The sequence below is a fragment of the Alexandromys fortis genome, unplaced genomic scaffold (assembly GCF_014885135.2).
Source record: "Alexandromys fortis isolate MF-2015 unplaced genomic scaffold, M_Fortis_MF-2015_v1.1 scaffold_167, whole genome shotgun sequence".
Lineage (NCBI taxonomy): Eukaryota > Metazoa > Chordata > Mammalia > Rodentia > Cricetidae > Alexandromys > Alexandromys fortis.
The window spans coordinates 3,575,407-3,596,979 of NW_026068050.1; the positions used below are offsets into that span (position 1 = coordinate 3,575,407).

Consider the following 21,573-nt stretch of genomic DNA (forward strand, 5'->3'; position numbering starts at 1 on the left):
TTTTTTTTTTTTTTTTTTTTTTTTGAGACAAGGTCTTATGTAGCCCAGGTTGGCCTTGTACTACACTCACCATGTAGCTGAGGCTGGAAGGAAGGGGACCACAGCTATGCTCCATCATGCCAACTCATGCCAACATTCCTGCTTTGCTGACCCCAATGCTTCTCCCTCAAACTCAAATCCCTTTTTTTTTTTTTTTTTGGTTTTTCTGTGTAACAGTCCTCCTAGCTGTCCTGGAACTAGCTTTTGTAGACTTGCCTGGCCTCGAACTCACAGGGATCTGCCTGCTTCTGCCTCCTGAGTGCTGGGATTAAAGGTGTGCACCACCACTGCCTGGCCTCAAATCCATTCTTTGTGCTATAAATTGGAGCAAAGATTCTTCCTCCTTGGCACTGCTGATGCTTTTCCTGAGGTGCCTGTCTTAATGGCCTCAATGTTCCTCAGCACCCCTGACCTCCACCCTCACTTCAGCCATGAAAACTGGACACCTCTTAAAGCATTGCTGAGTGTCTGTCCGGGTACCCATATGCCCTTGGCTGAGGAACTGTGGACCTGAAGGAATCTTTCTAACATGAAAACCAGATACTGCTGACTTGAACTGACTTCCTCTGACTCTGGGACCGAGATGGATTCGGCCTTCTCTGGTTACTACATCATTGCTTGGTATAGACTCTTGTCTCTTAGTCACCTAGTGTGGTCCTCTTCCTCCAGGAAGCCTCTGGATCCTCTAGTTTAGTTAAGAACTTCCTGGCAGGAAGATCCTCAGTCGCCCAGATACTCACCATGTCTGTCTGCTGTGACCCGGGTTACACCTGGGCCACACGGAATCCCTGTGTGAGTTCAAAGGACACGACTTCCTTGACCGCCATTTGCCAGAATTGCCAAAGTAAAGAACGAATTTGGTGGTACTCTCCTTTAATCCCAGCACTCAGGAGGCAGAGGCAGAAGGGTCTCTGAGTTGGAGGCCAACCTGGTCTACAAAGTAAGTTCCAGGACAGCCAAGGCTACACAGAGAAACCCTTTGTCTTGACAAACAAACAAACAAACCAAAACAACAACAAAAAGGAAGAACAGAGCAGAGCAGTTCTGAGGCGGGCCAGCCGCTGCACGGGACAATCAGGGGCCTTCATTAGATTACAGTCCTCTGGGAAGGGACTTGGCTTTCGGTCCCTACTTTACCTCCAACACAGTAAATGTGCTGTCTGATTCTGGCCAGGGCTTTGATTAAAAACTCGATACTACATGAAAGTAAAGCTCTCGTCTTGGCTATTATCACCCACGTTAGCAATTGTTACAGCCATTACCTTGGTCTGAATGAATTATACTGTAGGGCTCCAGATTATCCCAGAGAAATAAAAAGAAAGTTCTCAGTTCCCATCCTTGTGCCTACTAAGACAGATTCCACAACCTGATCATCTCTCGATGGAACACTGCTCATGAGACTCAGACTTAATAAAAATAACCGGATAAACAGGAAGCCACTGGCTTCCCAGGATGGGAAAAGCCAGACTGTCCCCATGTCTTGCTTCTCCCTGGTACTTCTCTGTCTACACCGTGCCAGAGACCACAGAGAGAACACAGCCTGAGAAAGATCTCACTCGCTCTGAGGCCTCTGGCTAAGGGTCTTAGAGTCTTCTCTATTTCAGCTCAAGACTTTCCAGCTAGAAAATGAGGAGGGGAAAGAAGGAAAGAGGGAGTGGGAGGCACAGAGAGAATCTAAATTCAGGGAAAATATGATGTATCTTTTAACTTTCCCAAATAGTCTTTGACCTTTCTGCTTACGTAAGGGAGTTTGCAGCTGAAAGGCCCAAGCTGTGTACGCCCTATGGATCAGGCAAATTTGGGCATGTCTGAGAAGTGGCTAGGTGGAGCCACCAAACCTCCTTGCATTTGAAGGGAATAACATCACCCCTAAAGGAGGAGGAGAGTGAACCTGCATTCTCACCCCGAAGTCTCAGTTATCAGTCCAAATGCAGCCATGTTGGGGACAGTCACTTCTGTGTCACGCACTATGATAATCCTCCAAGGAAAGAAGGCTTGAACGTACATAATATTCATGGACTTTGCAAACTAGCTCCCCTGTGCTTTTATTTTGGGACTACCCAAGGGAAAGAGCAATGTTAAAAAAAAAAAAAAACTACATTCCTAAAATTGAAATAAGCAAGAGAATACATGGCTGTGGCTTCAGATAGTGGGTGGACAGAGGGTGGTGACTTCCTGGTGGAGCATGCCGAAACACATTGCCTCATCATGGCAAGGAGGGAGTCATTTCTGGAACTGGGAATCTGGACCAAGAAAGGAGTAGCTGAGGATGCTACTTGGAAGGCTGGAGGGCCCAGGCTGTATACCATAGACACTAAACTCTAGGGAGGGAACCTGGGGGAAAGCAGAGAGCGCAGCAGGCCACAGACTCCAGCTACCTCATAACACGACCCAGGAGACACCCCTGCCGGAAGGTGTTGGAGGGAGCAGCGGGCACTATATTAGGCTCATCTTGAACACACGGACAGCAACAAATAAACAATAAACACAAACGCTTTTCTTTCTTCCTGGGGCTCGAGGCAGTTCATTCATTTGCAAATAGCATTTAAATCATAACGGGAAAGAAAGCTGGACAGTATGAGTTTTGGAGGGAGAGGATATATGTGAAACAGAAATCACTTGGACATTTTATAATTTATGGAATCACTGTGTTCCCATTTTTTTCCATTGAAAGTAATAAACCAAAATTTCAAGATTCCACATACTGCTAGACCTGGTTGCTCATGTCTGGAATCTCAACATTCAGGAGGCTCAGGGAAGAAGATTGCCATGGATTGAAGGCCAGACAGGGGCATATAGAGTTCCAGGCCAGCCTGGACTACACACACAAACATCACTATCACCACCACCAAAACCCTTCATACTGGAGATTCTCTTATCCTTGTGCAGGAGGTACATTCTAAGGTTCCCTAGTGGCTACTAGAAACCATAGACAGTACAAAATCCTGTACTAACCTTTATATTCCTATATATAAACACCTATGTTAAAGCTTAATTCATATATTAGGCACAGGAAGAGAAAGATATCACCAACGAATAACAAACGGGGACAACTAAAATATACTATAATAAAAGTTACACGGATCTAGATTTTTCTCTCTCTCTCTCTCTCAAGGCTTCTCCTCATCATATTGTAGTTTTCAGTCGGGGTTGAGAATTAACTGGAGAGGGAGGGGGAACTAGCCTGCTTTAAATGGTTAGTCCTTAAAGTGAACAAGGATATCGTGACAAATTATGAAACCTACATCCCAATTTATTTTCTAAGAAAGGTTGTCTACTTTGCAGGGACATTTCTCAAGGAAAACCGAAACACAGAGCTGAGCTTGGTGGCACATGTTCATAATCGCAGAATCCAGGAGGCTGACACCGAAGGATTGTGAGTTCAAGGTCAGCTTGGGCTACCTGGTGAATTTGGGACTAGCTTGGGCGCCACAAGACGTTGTCTCAAAAACAGAACAGAACAAAACAAAACAAAACAAACAGCCAAAGCTTAAAAGAAGCAAATAATCTTAGTGTGGTGGTGTATGCCTTTAATCTCAGTATTTGAGAGGCACGGGGATCTCTGTGAGTTCAAGGCCAGTCTGGTCTACAGAGTGAGCTCCAGGAGTACACAGAGAAACTGAGTTTCAAAAAAGAAATGCAGAAGAAGAGGAGGAAGCGAAGGAGGATGGATTATTTACCTGATTATCAAGAGCTTTATATGAAGTTTGATGCTTTGTTTTTGTTTTGTGTCTTGGTTACTTTCCCTCTGAATACCACTCACTCTGGAAAGACAAATTGAGGTCGTCCTCTAACTCTGAATTGTCTGCCAGAGATGTAAAAGCCTCTACATCATTCATTCATATCTTAGAGCTAGATTAATAACTTTGATGTCGACTTTTGTGCCTGGTATTCAACTGTGCATTTGCTACAATGACAACCACAAATATGATTTGATAAAAGAAAAAGATGAAAATAAACTGAAATGTAAGTTGCTTCAAAAATTAACATCGTAGTATAAATTATAAGGAATTCAAATAATTCATTAATGTGAAAAAATATTCTCTAAATTGTTTTGCTGACTTGCTCTCCAGGGCACCAAGCAGTCAAGCCTTCTTTTGGCTTTCAGGAAGCAGAAACCTGAAGGTTGTCTGTCCTGTGTAACCAAGCGTCCCAGATCCCACCAGACTCTTCCTCAGAGCTCAGGCAAGAAAGAGTTCCTGGGTCAGAAAGTATTTTAAAGGTTGTTTCTGTGTTCTGAAGATCAGAACTGCTAAAGGGAAATGCTACCTGGGATTAGAGAAGCCATGAATTCATATTAGCTGCCTTATGAGACCTCCCCACGATGGTAAAAATGTTTTTTCCTCTCACACTTGAGATTTCGGTCTAAACACTGGAGTCAAGTTCCAATTTTAAAATAAAAAGCATGCGTTTTGCACAATCCTCCGAGACCTTGTGAGAATAAACACCAGTGTTTATCCTTCATTGCATTCTATCCTGGCAGAACAAATATTTGTCAAGGTAGAGACGGGAATATCAGTGTGAGTTTAAGGCCAGCCTGGGCTATGTGAGTTCTAGGACAGCCAAGGCTACAATATATGTATCCTTATCTCAAAAGAAGGAACAAAAGCAAGCAAGTAAATGAAAGACATCACTATGAATGGTCATGTTAAGATAAACATTAGATATTCCCACTTAAAGTTTGAAAGGAAGATGTATTTGGGGTTGGTGAGATGTTTCTGTGGGTCAAAGTACAACTTGCTGCCAAGGCTGATGGCAGAAGTTGATCCCCAACCCACACAGTAGGACAGAACCAGCTCCTGGAAGTAGTCCTCTGACCTCTGCCACACGTGTGCTATAATCCAGGCACACCTCCTCTCTGTCTTGTCTTTCTTTCTTTCTCAGACACACAGTAATAATAATAAAAAAAATCAAAAAAATGTTTTAAAGGAAAAAAGATGTATTTAAAGACGCCAGTGTCTGGGAAGTACTGAAGCAATGACGTTTGTCACCTGCTGCAGTCAGCAGCTCAGGCGTTTGGTATCAGACAAGGACGTCTGCTGAACAGAGCCTGTGAGTTTTCTGTTTTCTTTTTGCCCTCTGGCCAAAACACATACCATAAATGAAGATCCTAGATCTTTAGATCTATTATCTTCCTTGATCCACTTTTGCAGCAATCTGTAACAGGAGCTTGGAAGAAAACCAAAAAGCAAGCAAGCAAGCAACAAACAAACAAAAAACCAAAAAACAAACAAACAAAAAAACCGCACCCCCCAAAAAAAATACAAAACAGAATAAAATTCAAACAACAGCAACCCCCCCCCAAAAACCCACCAAAACCCAACAACAACAAAAAACAAACAAAAAGCAAAACAAAACCAACAAACCTGCCTATGGAGTACGCACGTTTCTTTCACTTTCCCCAGTTTCCCAAGCCATCTCGTTCTGCTCTATAACTCTCCCTTAAAAAAAATCCAATTGCCTGAGATACAAATCACAGTGAAAACCTTCATTCCCAACTCGCTGACAATCAACCTTTCTCCTTGAACGAAATAGTTTCTACAAACCATGAAATATTTTTCAGTTTTAAACCTCCCAAACAACAGTTTCGTTTATTAAAGCAACTCACCGACGAAGAGTATTCTTGGCAAGTGGCTCTGGAAGGTTCAGTTCCACTGATCCACATTTTGCTCTTATTTCATCAGATAAAAGCCGAAAGTAAAAAGAAATCCGGGTGCTCCCGAAGTCCCAGAGCCTCAACACACGCCCCAGCAGCTGCTTGCTGAGGCTCGTTTTTTCAGGGACAGTGACCTCCAACACCTTTGATTTAGCTCTGCAACTCAATCTTAATGGTTCGCCAGGCAGGGAACGCGTCACGTGCCAAGCCAACACCTTAAGAGGGTGGGAAGCGTTGTAACCAGGAAGACACGCGGAAAATACTCAGCAGGCAGCTCAGCTACCCTGCAGAGCTGTGCTTGCTTGTCTGGAAACAACCCAATAACTGACACTCCTCTAGTGGAGGGGGGACTGAATTTATGCAGCGTTCAACCGCGAACTGTATGCGTGCGCCCCTGCCTGCGCAGCTCCAACTGTGGGCTCTCCCTCGCCTTAGACTGAAATTCTGGCCAACCACTCATGAACAGCGGCGTCAGCATTTCTGAAAATCAAATTCTTCTTCCTTTGTGTTTTGAAGTTGATTTTTCTCCACTTCTCCCCCCCCCCCGCCCCCATCTGATACTTAGCTCCACTTCTGGCAGAAGCACATGGTCCCCGAAAAGCAGTGATTTCAATTTATCTTTCCAGCCTAGGCACAGACACTGCTCCAGGCTCAGCAGAGGACGGTCAGTAACTCTTTCCCAACACTTAACCCATGTTCTCCAGCTTCACCACCAGGTCAGCAGTTGCTTAAAAGGTAGCTTCCAGGTGAGCCGAGTTTCACAGTCCCAAAGTCGTGACCCAGTGTGAGTGAGACACCGTTTACTCCTTCCTGTCTACCCGGACTTCAATTCTAAGAACAAACGCTGAACATTCTGGCCACTAAACAGATCTCAGTACCCACTAATCAAGGAAGCTGTCGCTTGAGCTGAGTTAAACTCACCCTTTTGGTCTTTGAGACTGAAGCGTCTCCTTCCCAGATCTTCTGAAGGAGAACAGCGAAGCAAAGGATGACCGGATGCTCGTTCGGGAAGAAACAGATGGCTTTTGGTTGGTTAGATTTTTAGATCTTGATGTCTGTAATTCCAAAGGATCTGGGGGGGGGGGAGATTTTACACCATTAAAATACCTGCAGACGGGCTGGAGAGGTAGCGTGGTTGTGGAGTGCCTGCCTAGCATACACAGAACCCTGGCTTCTAGCCCCATTACTGATAGACCGGCACCTGCCTATGATTCCTGGTCTTGGCCGGTGGAGGCAGGTGGGTAAAAGCTCAAGCCTCATATTAAATTTTAGACCAGATTGTGCTACACGATAACTTTTTAAAGTTTCAGAGTAATATACTTTTTGTTTATTTTTAATTTGAGACAAGTTATGATCATATAGCTCCATCTGGCTGGGGAAGCCAGGCTGATCTCAAACTTGTGATCCTCCTGCCTCCTGTGGTTCCAGGCATCTGCTGCTACGCCTGCTTTCAGATAAATCTCCGTGGAAGAAGAAGGAAGGTGTGGCTTTTGTTTCCCCCTCCTTCTACGATCTAGAAGCAGCTAGCATCCCCACAGGACCCCAAGAATGAAGGGAATGCAGAGCTGCTTCTCAGGGTCCTGTGCTCCCAAGGTTCTACTGGGGGGAGAAAAACTTCACATTCCAGCAGTTTTCAGTATGTGTCACAGAATTCCTTGTTTGACCTCTCTGTGGGTCTTTCTCAGTACACCTTCTACATAGATGTCCAACATCCCAGCTGCAAGCCAGGGGATCCATTCATTTCATAGCTTGCGGATCCAAGTATCTTTTAGAAAAATACCAGTTCTTTAAAATGAAGGAGTTTTTCATGTAACTCTTTGATGCCAAAGAGTAAATAGAAGGGAAATGAAACCATTTAGAGTTCCTTATTCTTTTCCAAAATCTATCCTGCTGTGGTGTGTGATGTGTGTGTGTATGTGTGTATATATACACACATGTATATATGTGTGCACCTATGTACATATATTTGGTTTATGCATATGCATGCAATATATGTATAATAAAATAACTTTATATATGAGCCTTCAATTTTAAACTTAAGGCCCATCAACATATACAAACACCATAATACCATAACCCTTTTGTGCACACCGATTTTTATAAATATTGGTGTTCAAGATAAGGCAAAGCCATCATGGTGTAAACATGGGCTCAATCTAAAAGCCTGAGTTTTGGGCTGGAGATGTGGGTAAGGGTCAGGCCGCTCGCCCAGCAGGCCTGCAGCCCTGTTGGATCCCCAGCACCAGGGGCACCACTACCACACTTATCCCACACGCAAATGAGAATCTGGACTGTTTCTTTAGACTGTTTTCTTATGAGAGTTGTAGTTTTATCCATCTGTGCACCCAGAAATGCCGCCACCTGTTTCAGGGTGCTGCTCATGTTGACAACGTAAGGGAAAGGGGTCGACGGGACGGGACTGGTTCAGTAGCATGCTAGTTTATAGTCGACTCTCTGAGAGCTCGCCACGCTCATGGGTGTCCTGTGGGAACAGGTTTCACTCCCCTCATTAAAAGCTTAAGAAAATTGGGTGACAGGCTGGCAGTCACAACCGAGTGTCCACGGCAGGCGCTCATGGTCACCCGTGTGGAGGCACTGAGACCGCAGAGGGAGTTTAGGAGGTTACTATGGTCTTGGGGAATTCTCCCTCTTTCTTTTCTTTCCATATTTTTGGGAACAAGGTCTCATTCTGTAGCTCAGACTGACCTGAAACTCATGACAATCTTCCTGTCTCAGCCTCTTGAGTGCTGGGATTAAAGGCATAAGCCATTGCGATCTTAATTCTTTTTGCTTTTAAGTTTTCAGTGTGCTGATGTGTGTGAGTGTAGGTGTGCGTGTTTACGCATGGCATGCTCATGCATAAACATGAACGTGGAGGTTGGGGAAGCCTTAATTTGTCAGTCCTCACCCTTCCACCTTTGCTGGGTATTTTGCTTCTATGCCCTGTGGCAGGGTAGCCCGCCCAGAGGCTTCTGAGAATTCTCCTGTCTCTAACCCCTATCTTTTACAGGAGAGCAAGGTGACAGCTTATTTACTGTGCACAGACCTACGTAGGTTCTGGGGATTTGGATTCAGGTCTTCACACTGTGCAGTAAGTGTTTTAGCTACGGAACTGTCTCCTTGGCCCTTAGGCCAATCCTTAGCACATATAATCCTATTTTATCCTATGAGGTAGACATTATGCCCATTTATAAATGAAAAACATATCGAAGTTTATCAAGAGTGAAAGCTTTGACCATATTCACAGTGAGATGTCTCGGGCATTTTGTCATCCACCTGAACTGTCTAGTGTATTCTATAGTACAAAACTTAAGTCCCTTAAACAGTCCTGAGCCCTAAATTGCTAAATTGCCAACGCATGGATTTGTTATCTATAATACTGTGCCACGAGGCAAGGAAAAGATAATTTAAAGCAAAAAAAAATCTTTTTTCTCACCATTTTTTGCCATTCCCTTCCATAGCCTATATGTGAGTGGTGGTTTTAACATCTGGCTAACATCTGTTTCATTGCAAAACTTCTTTCTTTGAATTTCTTCGAACCATTCTCCAGTTGCTCCTTGAAGCCATCTGATATCCCTCTTTGTCTTTTGAAGTTTGCTGAAATAAAACAAAAATATCAGTGCACCATTCCAATCCATTCCTCATTCGAATAGACCTGTGTGATGAGCTAAACTTTGCACTACAGAGGCAGGAGAGGCTAATAACCTGAGGAAAAGCTGCCCTAGTTAGAATCTCTCTTTGATCACAGTGCACATATTTACACATATTGTTCTGTGGATGGTGCATTCTTCCATATACGATGACAACCTAAACGTTCTTACTGGTTGTTCAAATAATCACAAGAGTCAATGACAAGAAACTTGGTTAAGCAATGTGTTAAGACCTGATCTAAAACAGCAACGAAATGATAGCTGTCCTAATGACATGCACAAACCGGAACATTCCGGTTCTGATTACTCATGCACTTATTCATTAATACATTAAATGCTTATTGAGCAACATTAACCAACGAAATGTTTATTGAGGTCCCGTGTAGGCTGTGGGGAAGGTAACAGATAGGATCCTCACTCATCCAATTTAGTGGTCAGCAACTGAAGTTAACATGCAGATTGTTAGTGTCATCGATGGCCTTGGATGGTAAAATCTGCTCAACACAAAGACACAAAGACCAGGAATGTGACCAGTGTCAGTGCTCAGGCTGAAGAGGACAGTGGCCACTGAGATGGAGCAACTGTGTGCAGCTGGCTCTCCCTGTGGGGTACTAGGTCTGGAAGCCTAACTCAGCTATTTTTCCCATACTTTCCCTTATTCAGCCGTCTATCCAAAGAAAAATTGCTTTATGTCTTTAACTAATTCCTCTCCAAGATAAATCATTTCTCAGGAGGACTCTAGAAGTATTTGAAAATGATAGGTGTTAATCCAGAGGGAGACGACCCTGGATGAAGACCATGATGCCAACCTTAAAAGCAGATAGTTTAGCACTGATGAAAACTTTAGGATTGTCGGTTTCCAAATTTCTAGTATTTGGGGAATTATTTCAAGTTCCTGTGGCTATAATCCTTTGTCTAAAGTCTTCTGGAAAGCACAAGTGTTAGGACTGTGTGTGTGTGTGTGTGTGTGTGTGTGTGTGTGTGTGTTTTGAGGAGGATGTCTTGCTATATATAGCCTAGACTGGCTTTGAACTCATGGCAATCCCTTTGCTTCAGTTTCTCAAGTGCTAGGATTACAGGTTTGAGTCACTGTGCCTGGCTTCTGGGTTTCGTTTTCTTATTGTTGAGAAGATAGCAAGCAAGAAGACAGCCAAGTGGCCACTCTGGAGTTAAAGTCAATGAACCAAGAAGGCTGCAACTCACTTCTGCTTGAGGCTACGATACTGCCGTTTTATAAAAACGTATTTGAGAAGCCAGGGGTCATCCTGCCCAGACTTGCATTTTGAAAAGCATTAGGTAGCAGTGTCATTATTCAGCCCACAGCCTACAGATTCGTGCCAGTGCCTCTTTCTGCTATTGTGCCGCCCGTCACTTGGTCAGCCACTCCTATCTCTATTGCCATCTCCTGTGGAACAAACAGAGAAACCCCCAGTATCTGCTTCCAGCCAATATCGTCATTTCCCTTTAGAATGTCTCTCACCAGTCTGTGGATTCCATTTTCTTAGATCCCTCTCTAATTGTTGGTTTCCCCAAAGCCTGACCCCTCCTCCTCTCCTAACATAGCCATCTTTTTCAGAAGTTACCTGATTTAGGTTGCTCTATATAAACCTATATAGAGGGATTTTCCTGCTTTTATAGGCTTGATGCAAATTTAATTCTCTTGTAAAAATAATCACAGTCAGCCCCACTTGAAGCCCTACTCTGTGTTTGTACACGCGAATATCACTGTGTCTCTCTATATTGCGGTCAAAGAAGCCAATAACCTGTATTTCCCTGTGACTACTCATATACTTTGAATTGTATCCCAGGAAGTATATCTTAAAGTAAGAACCACTCTCAAGTACACAAATTTAAATGAATACAGTGTAGTTGCTAACTATAATTATGTAGGCAATGTAGAATCCTAGCAGTCCGGATGCGGCGTGAAGCAGAAAAGAAACAAAACATAGAATTGAATCTATGATTACAGTTATGCAAAAATGATACAAGCATTTGTATATACTAGGGGAAAATAGAAACATCTCATCTCTTACAGTAGAATAATTGTAGGTACTGTGTCTACGACTAGCCTTTTCTATATGTATTCTACAATTACAATGTATTAGAATAAGCATTCCTTTCTCTTTAATTGTGAATTTTCACTACATTATCAATTTGAAAAAATGTTTTACTTTTATAATTTCTAACTGTGGTTTTGTTGTTGTAGCTTTTTCCTGTGTTTTTACATGGTCATGGTAAATGTATCCAGTATACACCTGGAGAAGGCCTCCTACTGTGCAGGTACTGGGATAACTCAGTAGGCAGAGCAGGAATGGGTCCTCCCTAGGGAGACTGAAGTCTAACAGGAGAAAGCCCCAAGAATCCCACAATGACACAGATTAGCTAAATGGCAGTGCTGCATGTGACTTAGGAATTCAATACACATTTGAACTTTGGGGAAAGAACAGCAAGCAAATTAAGTCCCTCTTCTCACAGAATTCAAATTCTACTGGGATGGGGTACTGTGTGTGTGAATCGTCAGCAAGAAAAAAGTAAAGAGGTCACAAGAGAGTATGACAAGGAGACCTGGTCTAGGGCAGCAGTGAAGATTCCCTGAGATGACGGGGCGGAAGGACAAGGAGGAAGAAAGGTTCTTGCAGAGAGCATCATAGACAGGAGAGTATCAACTGTAGACACAGTGTCCTTCCTAGGCAGGAAAATATCAACTGTAGACAGTGTCCTAGGCAGGAAAATATCAACTGTAGACAGTGTCCTAGGCAGGAGAGTATCAACTGTAGATACAGTGTCCTAGGCAGGAGAGTATCAACTGTAGACAGTGTCCTAGACAGGAGAGTATCAACTGTAGACAGTGTCCGAGGCAGGAGAGTATCAACTGTAGACAGTGTCCTAGGCAGGAGAGTATCAGCTGTAGACACAGTGTCCTAGGCAGGAGAGTATCAACTGTAGACAGTGTCCTAGACAGGAGAGTATCAACTGTAGACAGTGTCCGAGGCAGGAGAGTATCAACTGTAGACAGTGTCCTAGGCAGGAGAGTATCAGCTGTAGACACAGTGTCCTAGGCAGGAGAGTATCAACTGTAGACAGTGTCCTAGACAGGAGAGTATCAACTGTAGACAGTGTCCGAGGCAGGAGAGTATCAACTGTAGACAGTGTCCTAGGCAGGAGAGTATCAGCTGTAGACACAGTGTCCTAGGCAGGAGAGTATCAACTGTAGACAGTGTCCTAGACAGGAGAGTATCAACTGTAGACAGTGTCCGAGGCAGGAGAGTATCAACTGTAGACAGTGTCCTAGGCAGGAGAGTATCAGCTGTAGACACAGTGTCCTAGGCAGGAGAGTATCAACTGTAGACAGTGTCCTAGACAGGAGAGTATCAACTGTAGACAGTGTCCGAGGCAGGAGAGTATCAACTGTAGACACAGTGTCCTAGGCAGGAGAGTATCAGCTGGAAAGAACTGCCTAGGTAGAGTGTGACAATGGAGAGGAAACTCTAGAGAGGCAGTTACAGTTTTCTGTAGCATTTGGGGTCAGGTAAGGTGTCGGGCATTTGAAACACTGGTGTATGTGTGGGAGCCACACTGGATTTACAGACAGAGGACAGATTCCAGCATGGGATGAAGAGCAGTCAGAGTACCTGTAGAGTTAAGTAGAAAAGCCATTTATTTAAAACAGGATGATGGTGGAGCTGAAGAAAAATAGTTTTTAGAGAGATGGGATGATTTGGGGGCTAAGGCTACATGCCAAAGAAGACCCCTTAGATTTTTTATTGATATAATGCATAGGAGATACAATTTGTAGAGATCTAGCATCTATAACATTAAAACAACATTTATCAAAAACACTTTTAGGGCTAATGAAATGGCTCAGCAGGCAAAGGCACTTGTTACCAATTCTGATGACCTGAGTTCAGTTCCTGGGACCCACATGGTAGGAGTGAGAACCAACCTCACAAATTGTCCTCTGACTTTCACAAGTGTGTCTTGATGCTCGGACACACATACACACATACACATACACACTAAACCCACCTGTAACATTCCTAACTTTCTGAGCAATCACTAAATATTCAAGGCAATATATTTTTTACCCCCCAGGAACAAGTCACTGAGAGTTCCTCTTGTAAATACCTGTAATTAACATACCATGCATTTTTCTACCTTCCTGGTATCTGAGACAGAAATATAATAATGGGGTTAAAGAGTCAACACATTTTTCTGATTCTTTATACATAAAACCAAAATGACTTTCAAAGGTTATTAATTAGGCTACCAGGTACAAACCTACTACAAAACATCCTTAGAAAGCTAGGTATAATTATTTCAACTATTCTTATTTTAAAGGAACTGGATTTATAATTGTTAGTAATTATTTTTCCTTTGAGAATTTTCTTTATGTTCAGTAAAATTTCTAAGAAATGAAGTTTGAATATTTTGTGATTATACTTTGTGTTTTGGCAATGAGAGGCTTTTTAAAGTTTGTGAATGAAGATTTCTCCTTTGGAATCAGACATTTTAAAAAGTCCTGATTTTTTCCTATCTGTTCTAAGTAGTCAACCCAGGTTTTTGATTTCTATTTTGATTAAACTTTGAATATTGGGGCTTAAAAACATGATTCTAACCAGGGCTGGAGTAGGTATAATCTATAGTTAAATTTGTGATAAAATTATATTTGTTTCCTGAAAGCAATAAGGAATGAAATCCAGGAAGTAAAGGAATTAAATCCATATATAATAAGAACATGATTCAGAACAATTTTAGAAACCCTTAAATAAAGTGCAAGTAGGTCAGGGGTGGCTGGGGGGCTGTCAGAGAGGACAGTAGACCGAGTAGGTACAGTCAGGAGCCAGGAAGTTCAAGTTCAGGTGATCAAAGAAGGCACTGTCTTCATGGGTTACAAAAACAAAGCCAGAATTAGTTCTGGCGTTTGAAGCAAGAGCAATGAAGGTGGAGAAACTAAGCGCGGCAGGAAAATCTAAACTTTGTAAGGACCTGGAACTCGCCCTCCCAGTCTGGAGTAGGTGAGAGTTTGTGGACCCTGCAGCGTGACTTGCACACCTACGGCAGCTGATTGAAAAGAACACAACATTTATTCAAATCAACATGGCCTTGAGTCATGCATTTACCCCAAACATAAGATAGGGAGTAAACTCACCATGGACAAGAAAAGACCCTGAACATAAAAGCAAGGGCACAGTGATGTGTGAGACAGGGCAGAAATTTACATCTCAGCTGACCTTGTTTTCATGGAGACTTTGTTTGGAAACAGAACTCAATGGCACTCCTAAGCAGTCCACAGGAGACTCATCCCCTGTTTTGCTTTGGTATGTACCCCGGCAGTCAACCGGGGCGGACTGTCCATTTAAGCCAATGGGAAGAACTCCAGGGTTAGAAATGACATACATGAAGGCAAATTACTAGGACACAGCTTGTCTGCTTAATTAGTCCTGCCTGACTCAACATATCACGAGGGACTCCTGTCTACGCTTCTAATTTGCTTTACCCCCGGGCTGATCAGCTAGACTACATTAGATCAGGTCGCTTCTTGCTGGTCCAGCCCTTAGCCCCAAGTGCCCAAGTGCCCTTCCTTCACGCTGCCCCGTGCTGCTTACGACTCCATACTGGCATGTCCTCACCATGCCACGTGCTCTAAGGTTCTTCTTCCTGAGTGAATGGTGTTTTTCTGTCGTTTGCATCCTTAAGGTCTGCCTATCATGTCCCTCATCTCTTCCTGGTCATCCATGTTTGACCCTTGGTGACCCTCCCTATTCACCTTTCTTTGTATTTTTTTTTTCTGAGAAAGTTTTTTGGCCTCATTTCTCCTTGCTGCTAATCAAAGTTGTTGTTGTTATTGTTCTTTTTTAATATTTCTTTTTCTTTTTTTTTTAAGGTCAAAATCTCTCTACATAGCTCTGGCCTATCCTGGAACTCACTCTGTAGACTAGGCTGGCTTGGACTCAGAAATCCGCCTGCCTCTGTCTCTAAGTACTGGGGTTAAAAGTGTGTGCCACCACACCCGGCTAGACTCATTAAATAGTGAAAAGATCACAGGGTCAGGGTCAGGGTCAAGGGTCAGGCTCTAGATGGATGCCAAGGTCAAATATTTAATTTTCTTTCTTTTAAAATTTTTTTTTCCATTTGTCAGGCTGTTTGCCTCCGTAGTTCCTCTCCTGCCTGAATAAATATACAGTTATCATTGTGACTTTTGCAACCAAGAGGCAGGGGCTCTTCCACAGCCTTCTGGAACCTGGGCAGGCCTAGTTCTTGTTTAGACCAACAGAACATGGTATATGTGAATGAAGCAAGAGACTTCTAAGACCAGGTCTCAAGAGATGCTGAATTTCTGTCTTCTCCCTCTCGCAGCATGGGAACCTCAATGAAAAGCTGTCTGGGCTGGAATCTTTGAGAGGGAGACCCAGCTGAGAGCCATCACCAACTGCCATACACACGGGCAAAGCCACCATAGACCATTCAGAACCAGCTGAGCCACTGGGGTCAAAAGAAGGAGCCTTGGTGGAGTACCTGGCTAAGTCAGCCCAAACGAATGCCCCTAGTACCATAAGCTAGTAAATCAAAGTTTTAAGCCTTTAAGTTTGGAAGTGGTTTGTTGTTTATGGTTTTTAAAAATGGATACAAGGTCTGGAAAGATTGCCCAGTGGTAAGGGGCACTTGCGGCTCTTCCAGAGAACCTGAATTCAGTTCCAAGCACCCACATGACTCCAGGGAATCTAACACCCTCTTCTGACATCTCTGGGCACGCTCAGACATATGCTGTGCACGTGCACACACACATAAATAAACATAAAATAAAATCTTTAAGATAAAGAATAAATAATAACTAAAAAATAGATACAGATGAGATGTTCTTGGAGATACCATATTTCTGGTTTAAGTCTGTGGTTCAAAAAGATTCAACAGTGCTATACACACAGTGACATTTCCCACAAATGTTCTTGAAGAGAGGGAAGTTATAAAAATATAAAATCAAACAAGTCCTCTGAGCAGAATATAGGGATTATAGCTATAGATTAAATAGCTTTATATGCCAATATGATCTCAATGCTTATTGAAAATCACTCCCCTGGCTCTTCTTTTTGCTGTCCTTATCTTTAATTTTTAACCTCCTTACAGAGACTTTTCCCTCCGACTTCCTTTCTTCTTTAGCTGAGCTGCCCACCCTGATGATCTGATTACAGCTTCTTCTGTCTTCCTCACAGACCAACTTTCCTACCCTACCATCCTCTGCCCTAGATCTCAAATACCTCTTGCCACAAACTCCTCAAGGGCCGCACCCTATCCCTGCCTTATAGGGTCAGTTCTCAGTGATCCCCCAAATGAATTTCCCAACTACACTATATCCCATCTACCCATTCACAGGGGGTCAAAACAGTCCTAAGCTTTTCCTCCCAAACAGGAATTCTAGTTCATTTTTGGTTCATAACTGTCTGCTAACCACAACACACAGGAGGCACCATGGACAACATACATGTTCGGGACAGAGCAGGAACTACATCCTGAGACAGAGACAAAATGCAAGGTAAATGTGGAAGGAGAATGGGTTAGTGCACCCAAGCAAGAACCTTTTCAAACCCCGAGTCCCTCAGCAGACGCACCGCTCAGTCAAGAGCCACCCTTGTCTCCCTGCTCTAGTAAGACAAAGCTCCAGGCATAGGCTTCTTATGCGCTCACCCCAAGGGAGAGCCTTCCACCCTCAGCGAGGAGGAAGTCAAGCTGAGATCAACAGTGCCGGGATTCACTAAGGTTACTCATGGTTTACAGTCCAGGGTCTGGTCTCTCCTCTCCCTGTTGATCTTTTGAAAAGGTTATTTGAGAGCTTTTGCCTCTGACGCTAGAGACTGATTTGTGGTAAGGCCCAAAGCCAAGATACAAGGAGGGGCAGAGATTAGAAAAAGCAAGCATGTGTATTGAAAAAAGATGTGTTCTTTTGATAATGGCAAAATTAAACCATTGGGGAAGCCTGGGAAGAAGCTCAGATAAAGAAAAGGTAAACTAAATAGCAAGCAGTAACTATAGCAAATCTTTAGAACTCTAAGGGCAGCGGGAAGCAGTACAATGGCACCGGCATTTTGCCAAGTGTGACAGAATAGCCCATTTAACCTCTTGAATGGCTGTGATCTAGACTGCCCATTCCCAGATAAAAGTTTTGTTTTTTAAAACTGATCGTTATAACCTCCCTGAATTTGCTTGTTCATTTGTTTTTAATATGGCACAAAGTTAAAACAAAGAAAATGTGGAGGACCTAAGTAAAAAAAAAAAAAAAAAAAAAAAAAACCACTATGTACTTGCTCCTGATTTGATGCTCATCTAGTGACCCCTCACCCAAAATTACTCTACAGAAGCTGCTGGATGAAAGTCTGGCTCTCCCCTGAAGGCCGACTGTCCACTCAGGGTTTATGTAAATTCCTCTTGAAGCTGCATGGGCCCTTCTGTCTCCATGATTTCATTTAAAATTAATGTTGTTCATTCAAACCACTTCATACGGCACCCCGCTTGCCACATAATATTGAATTGCTTGGCATGTAGTAGTCTGGATATTTCACCAGACTGTTGTCTCCTTAAGAACAGTGTCTTAGTTAGGGTTTCTATGGCTGTGAAGAGACATGACTGGAATTCTTATAAAGGACAAACGTTCAAGTGGGGTGGCTTACATTTCCATAGGTTTAGTACATTACCATCATTGTGTGACCTGCAGGTGGCATACAGACAGACATGGTACTGGAGAAGTAGCTGAGAGTCCCACATCTTGCAGACAGCAGGAAGTAGACTGAGACATTGGGAAGTATCTTGAGCACATATGAGACCTTAAAGCCCGCCTCCATAGTGACACACTTCCTCCAACAAGGCCACACCTACTCCAATAAGGCCACACCTTCCAATAGTGCTACTCCCATTGGGGGCCATTTTTTTTTTTCAAACCACCACAAACTGGACTGTGTTTCATTTACTTGGCATCCCTTGGGGTCTAGTTATGACAGTCCTTGACTAAAGTCGACCAACATATATTTTTGCTATTGTTGGTCAGCTCAGGTGGCAGTGCACAAGTTCTACAAGGTTTGATGTTTCTTTTTTCCTTTTTCTTTGTTTGTTTATTTTTGCTTTGTGACAGGTCTCACTATATCACCCAAGCTGTCCTCTAACTCATTATCATCTTGCCTTAGCCTTCTGAGTGCTGGATTACAGGGATGTGACAATATTGTTGTCTGAGGCTTTCTGTCCTGCCCAGTTCCCTCAGTTGTTAAGTCCCAAAGAAGTCACACAGAGGTCTACATTAACAAATGATATTAGATTCAGAGTTCTTGTTTTTTTGTTTTTTGTTTTTAAAGTGGGGAAGTGCTGTGGGACAATGGTTTGTACCTTGTCAATTGTATTTTAATAAAACACCGATTGGCGAGTAGCCAGCCAGGAAGTAGAGGTGGGGCAACAAGAACAGGAGAATTCTGGGGAGAAGAAAGCTTGGTCTGCAGTTGTGACCCAGTCACAGAAGAAGCAAGATGTGACCTGCCTCGCCGAATAAGGTACTGAGCCATGTGGCTAACATAGATAAGAATAATGGGCTAATATAAATTATAAGAGTTAATAAGAAGTCTGAGCAACTAGGCCAATCTGTTTATAACTAATATAGAACTCTGTGCATTTCTTGGGACTAAATGGCTGGGGGACCTGGTGGGATAGAAAACCTCGGACAACACATTATGCCCAGCTCTTTTGTTGCTGCTGTTGTTGTTGTTGTTGTTGTTGTTGAGACAGGGTTTCTCTGTGTAACATCCCTGGCTGGCCTTAGACTCACAGAGATCACTTCCCGAGTATAAGGATTAAAGGCATGCGCTACCATGTCTGGTTATGCCTAGCTCTTAAACTTCCTTTTAATTTATAAAAGATTTATTTTATTTTTTAGTTCTGTGTATAATGAGTGTGTGTGTGTGTGTGTGTGGTTGCACACATGTATGTACATATGTGAAGAGGCTAGAAGAAGGCATCATGATCGTGTGCTATAATTACAGGTAGCTGGGAGCTGCCTCATGTGGGTTCTGCAAACTGTACCCAGGTTCTTTGGAAGAGCAGTGAGCTCTCTTGACCACCTCTCCAGCTCCTCCTCAAACTTCTCATGCCTCCACTGTGGAGGAACTCAGTCAATATTGACAGAAGTGAGAAATGAGGTCCTGCATAGAAATTAAACTCATACATGCGTACACACATATGTAAATTTTTCTGTAAGAAAAATACTGATAAAGCTAATCACAGTGAACACAGTGCTTTTAGGCATACTGACGTGTTTGCAAGCACTCTTATGAAAGTTAATAATATTATTTATTCATATGAGAAAAATAAAATACTGAGAGTCTAGAGCACATTGCTACTAATTGTGTTGAACACGGACCCAACCTTTACCAACTGTAAGTTATCTTTGTGCCCCATGAAGTGGGAATGAAAGCGGTGACATTTATGAGGCTTTGTGAGGATGATGTGAGTTGATATATATATATATGTCGGAGCCTGGCACAGGCGAAGTGCCTACGTACAGGAGGACCAAGGGCAACAGCTGTTGTCCTTCTCAGGCACCCTCCCCGTTTCTTCCTGAGAAAGGGTTTCTCATTGAATTGTGGTCTTATCTATCAGCTAGGCTGACTGGCCGGTAGACTCCAGGCAGCCTCCTGTCTCCACCTCCTCAATGCTGGATTACAGATGTGCAATGGCATACCTGACTTACGAGATGCTGGAAATCTAAACTCACTTTTTCTGCTCACACAGCAAACATTTCATCAATGGGGCCAGCTCTCCAGTCCATGGGATAGAATGGTGGTTGCATCCCATGGGTTAGGTCCCTGAATGAGGAGGAGAAAGCCCCGGGGAGCACCAGCAGTCACCCCTCTCTGCTCACTGAGCAGATGCCATGTAACCAGCCGCCTCACATTCCTGTGACCGCGTGTCCCTCCCTTTCCCCCCATCAACAGGCGGTGTCCTCAAGCCTTGAGCCACGACAAACCCGTCCTTCCTTAAGCTGCTTGGGACAGGTACTTCCCTTCACACAGTACTCTTTCATGGAGATTTCACACCATTCCTCTGGTCAAATCTCTCCATGGCTTCCTTCCATGCTTACCTTACCAAGCTGAACTCCAGAGTCTTTGAAGCTGTATAGTACTGGCCTTCTGCCAGCCTGACCACTTTTAATCATGATGCCTTCCTCTCTTCTCCACACTTGGCCCCTTTCTTTCCTCTAAGGAGCTAAGCTAGCTCCCCTTTGGGCACTGCACTTGCTGACCCCTCCCATTTTGTCACATGACAGTCTTTGTCTCACTTAGGCCTTAGCTCAAATGTCACATCCTTGCAGAGCCCTTCCAAAACTAATTCTTTCCAAAAACTAATGCTTTCCAAAACTAATGGTTCTGTCTTCCACCTGCAGTCTCTGGTTCTCAAAGTTCTTTTTTTCCTTAATTGCATAAATCTTCATTTATTTGCTTTATTTAATGTCTTCTCCTGCCCCACCCTTCCAGTCCCTATCCCCAGTACAGCCCATGACAGAAAGGCCTTGTTTTGTGTTTCTGATAATGCCAGACACAGGCAGAGACTCGGTGCGCAGAGAACAAAGGTGTGCACATGAATTTTGGGGGACAGCTCTGTTCTTTGAGGCTGATTCCTCACTTGTGAAATGCTGAACTGGAGACTGCATGGCCTGTTCCCTTGCTGTGGCTCGGCGCACATACATTTACAAAGGTCTGAAAAGGTATTCCCCCCTCCCCCCCCGTGAAAGAATGTTCCTTGCTAATCCAGTGTAGCTCTTGCTGGGATCGCATTGATCTCAACCCTGTGTCCTCGGACCTCTGTAGTCGGCCCAGCTCTTTCTCACCATTCCCTGGTGTCCACTGTCCTTTCATTTTCTTGCCCTCTCTCTTTGGAATTTCTCTCTGGATCTAAGAGATAATTAAAACGAAACAACTGAGAGACAGCACCGACTCCCGCTGACGAGGATGCAGGATGGAGGCACTGCCCTTCTAAGGCAACCGAACACTCTGAGAACTAGTCCACAGTGACCTCACTCTGCCTCCCAGAAGAGAGGGAGCTAAGCATCTGCTGTGTGACACCTGCGGTGTGGGGTCCGCATAGCCTCTCTCAGCACCATGAGAGCCCAATGAGGGAGGGGTTACCAGAGCCAGCCCTTCATAGACATGGATTCTGTTATCCTGCAATGAAAGTGTTTCTGGGCTTTGCCAGTGC

At 43.6% G+C, this 21,573-nt stretch overlaps 1 protein-coding gene across 4 annotated transcripts in view; it reads right to left on the reverse strand.

Annotated features, from left to right (window-relative positions):
• Exph5 (exophilin 5) overlaps positions 1-21,573 on the reverse strand; it is a 72,006-nt gene that overhangs the window by 25,511 nt on the left and 24,922 nt on the right. Inside the window, exons 2-3 of one of the 4 annotated variants that reach the window (XM_050119442.1) lie at positions 9,132-9,292; positions 6,617-6,767 (exon numbers count right to left, since the gene is read on the reverse strand). In XM_050119442.1, the coding sequence (XP_049975399.1) occupies positions 6,617-6,767; positions 9,132-9,292 (312 nt within the window). Of the gene's footprint in view, positions 1-3,719; positions 3,804-5,135; positions 5,308-5,647; positions 5,937-6,616; positions 6,768-9,131; positions 9,293-21,573 lie in introns of those variants that run through there. The other 3 variants (XM_050119444.1, XM_050119445.1, XM_050119443.1) reach the window with 3 other exon arrangements.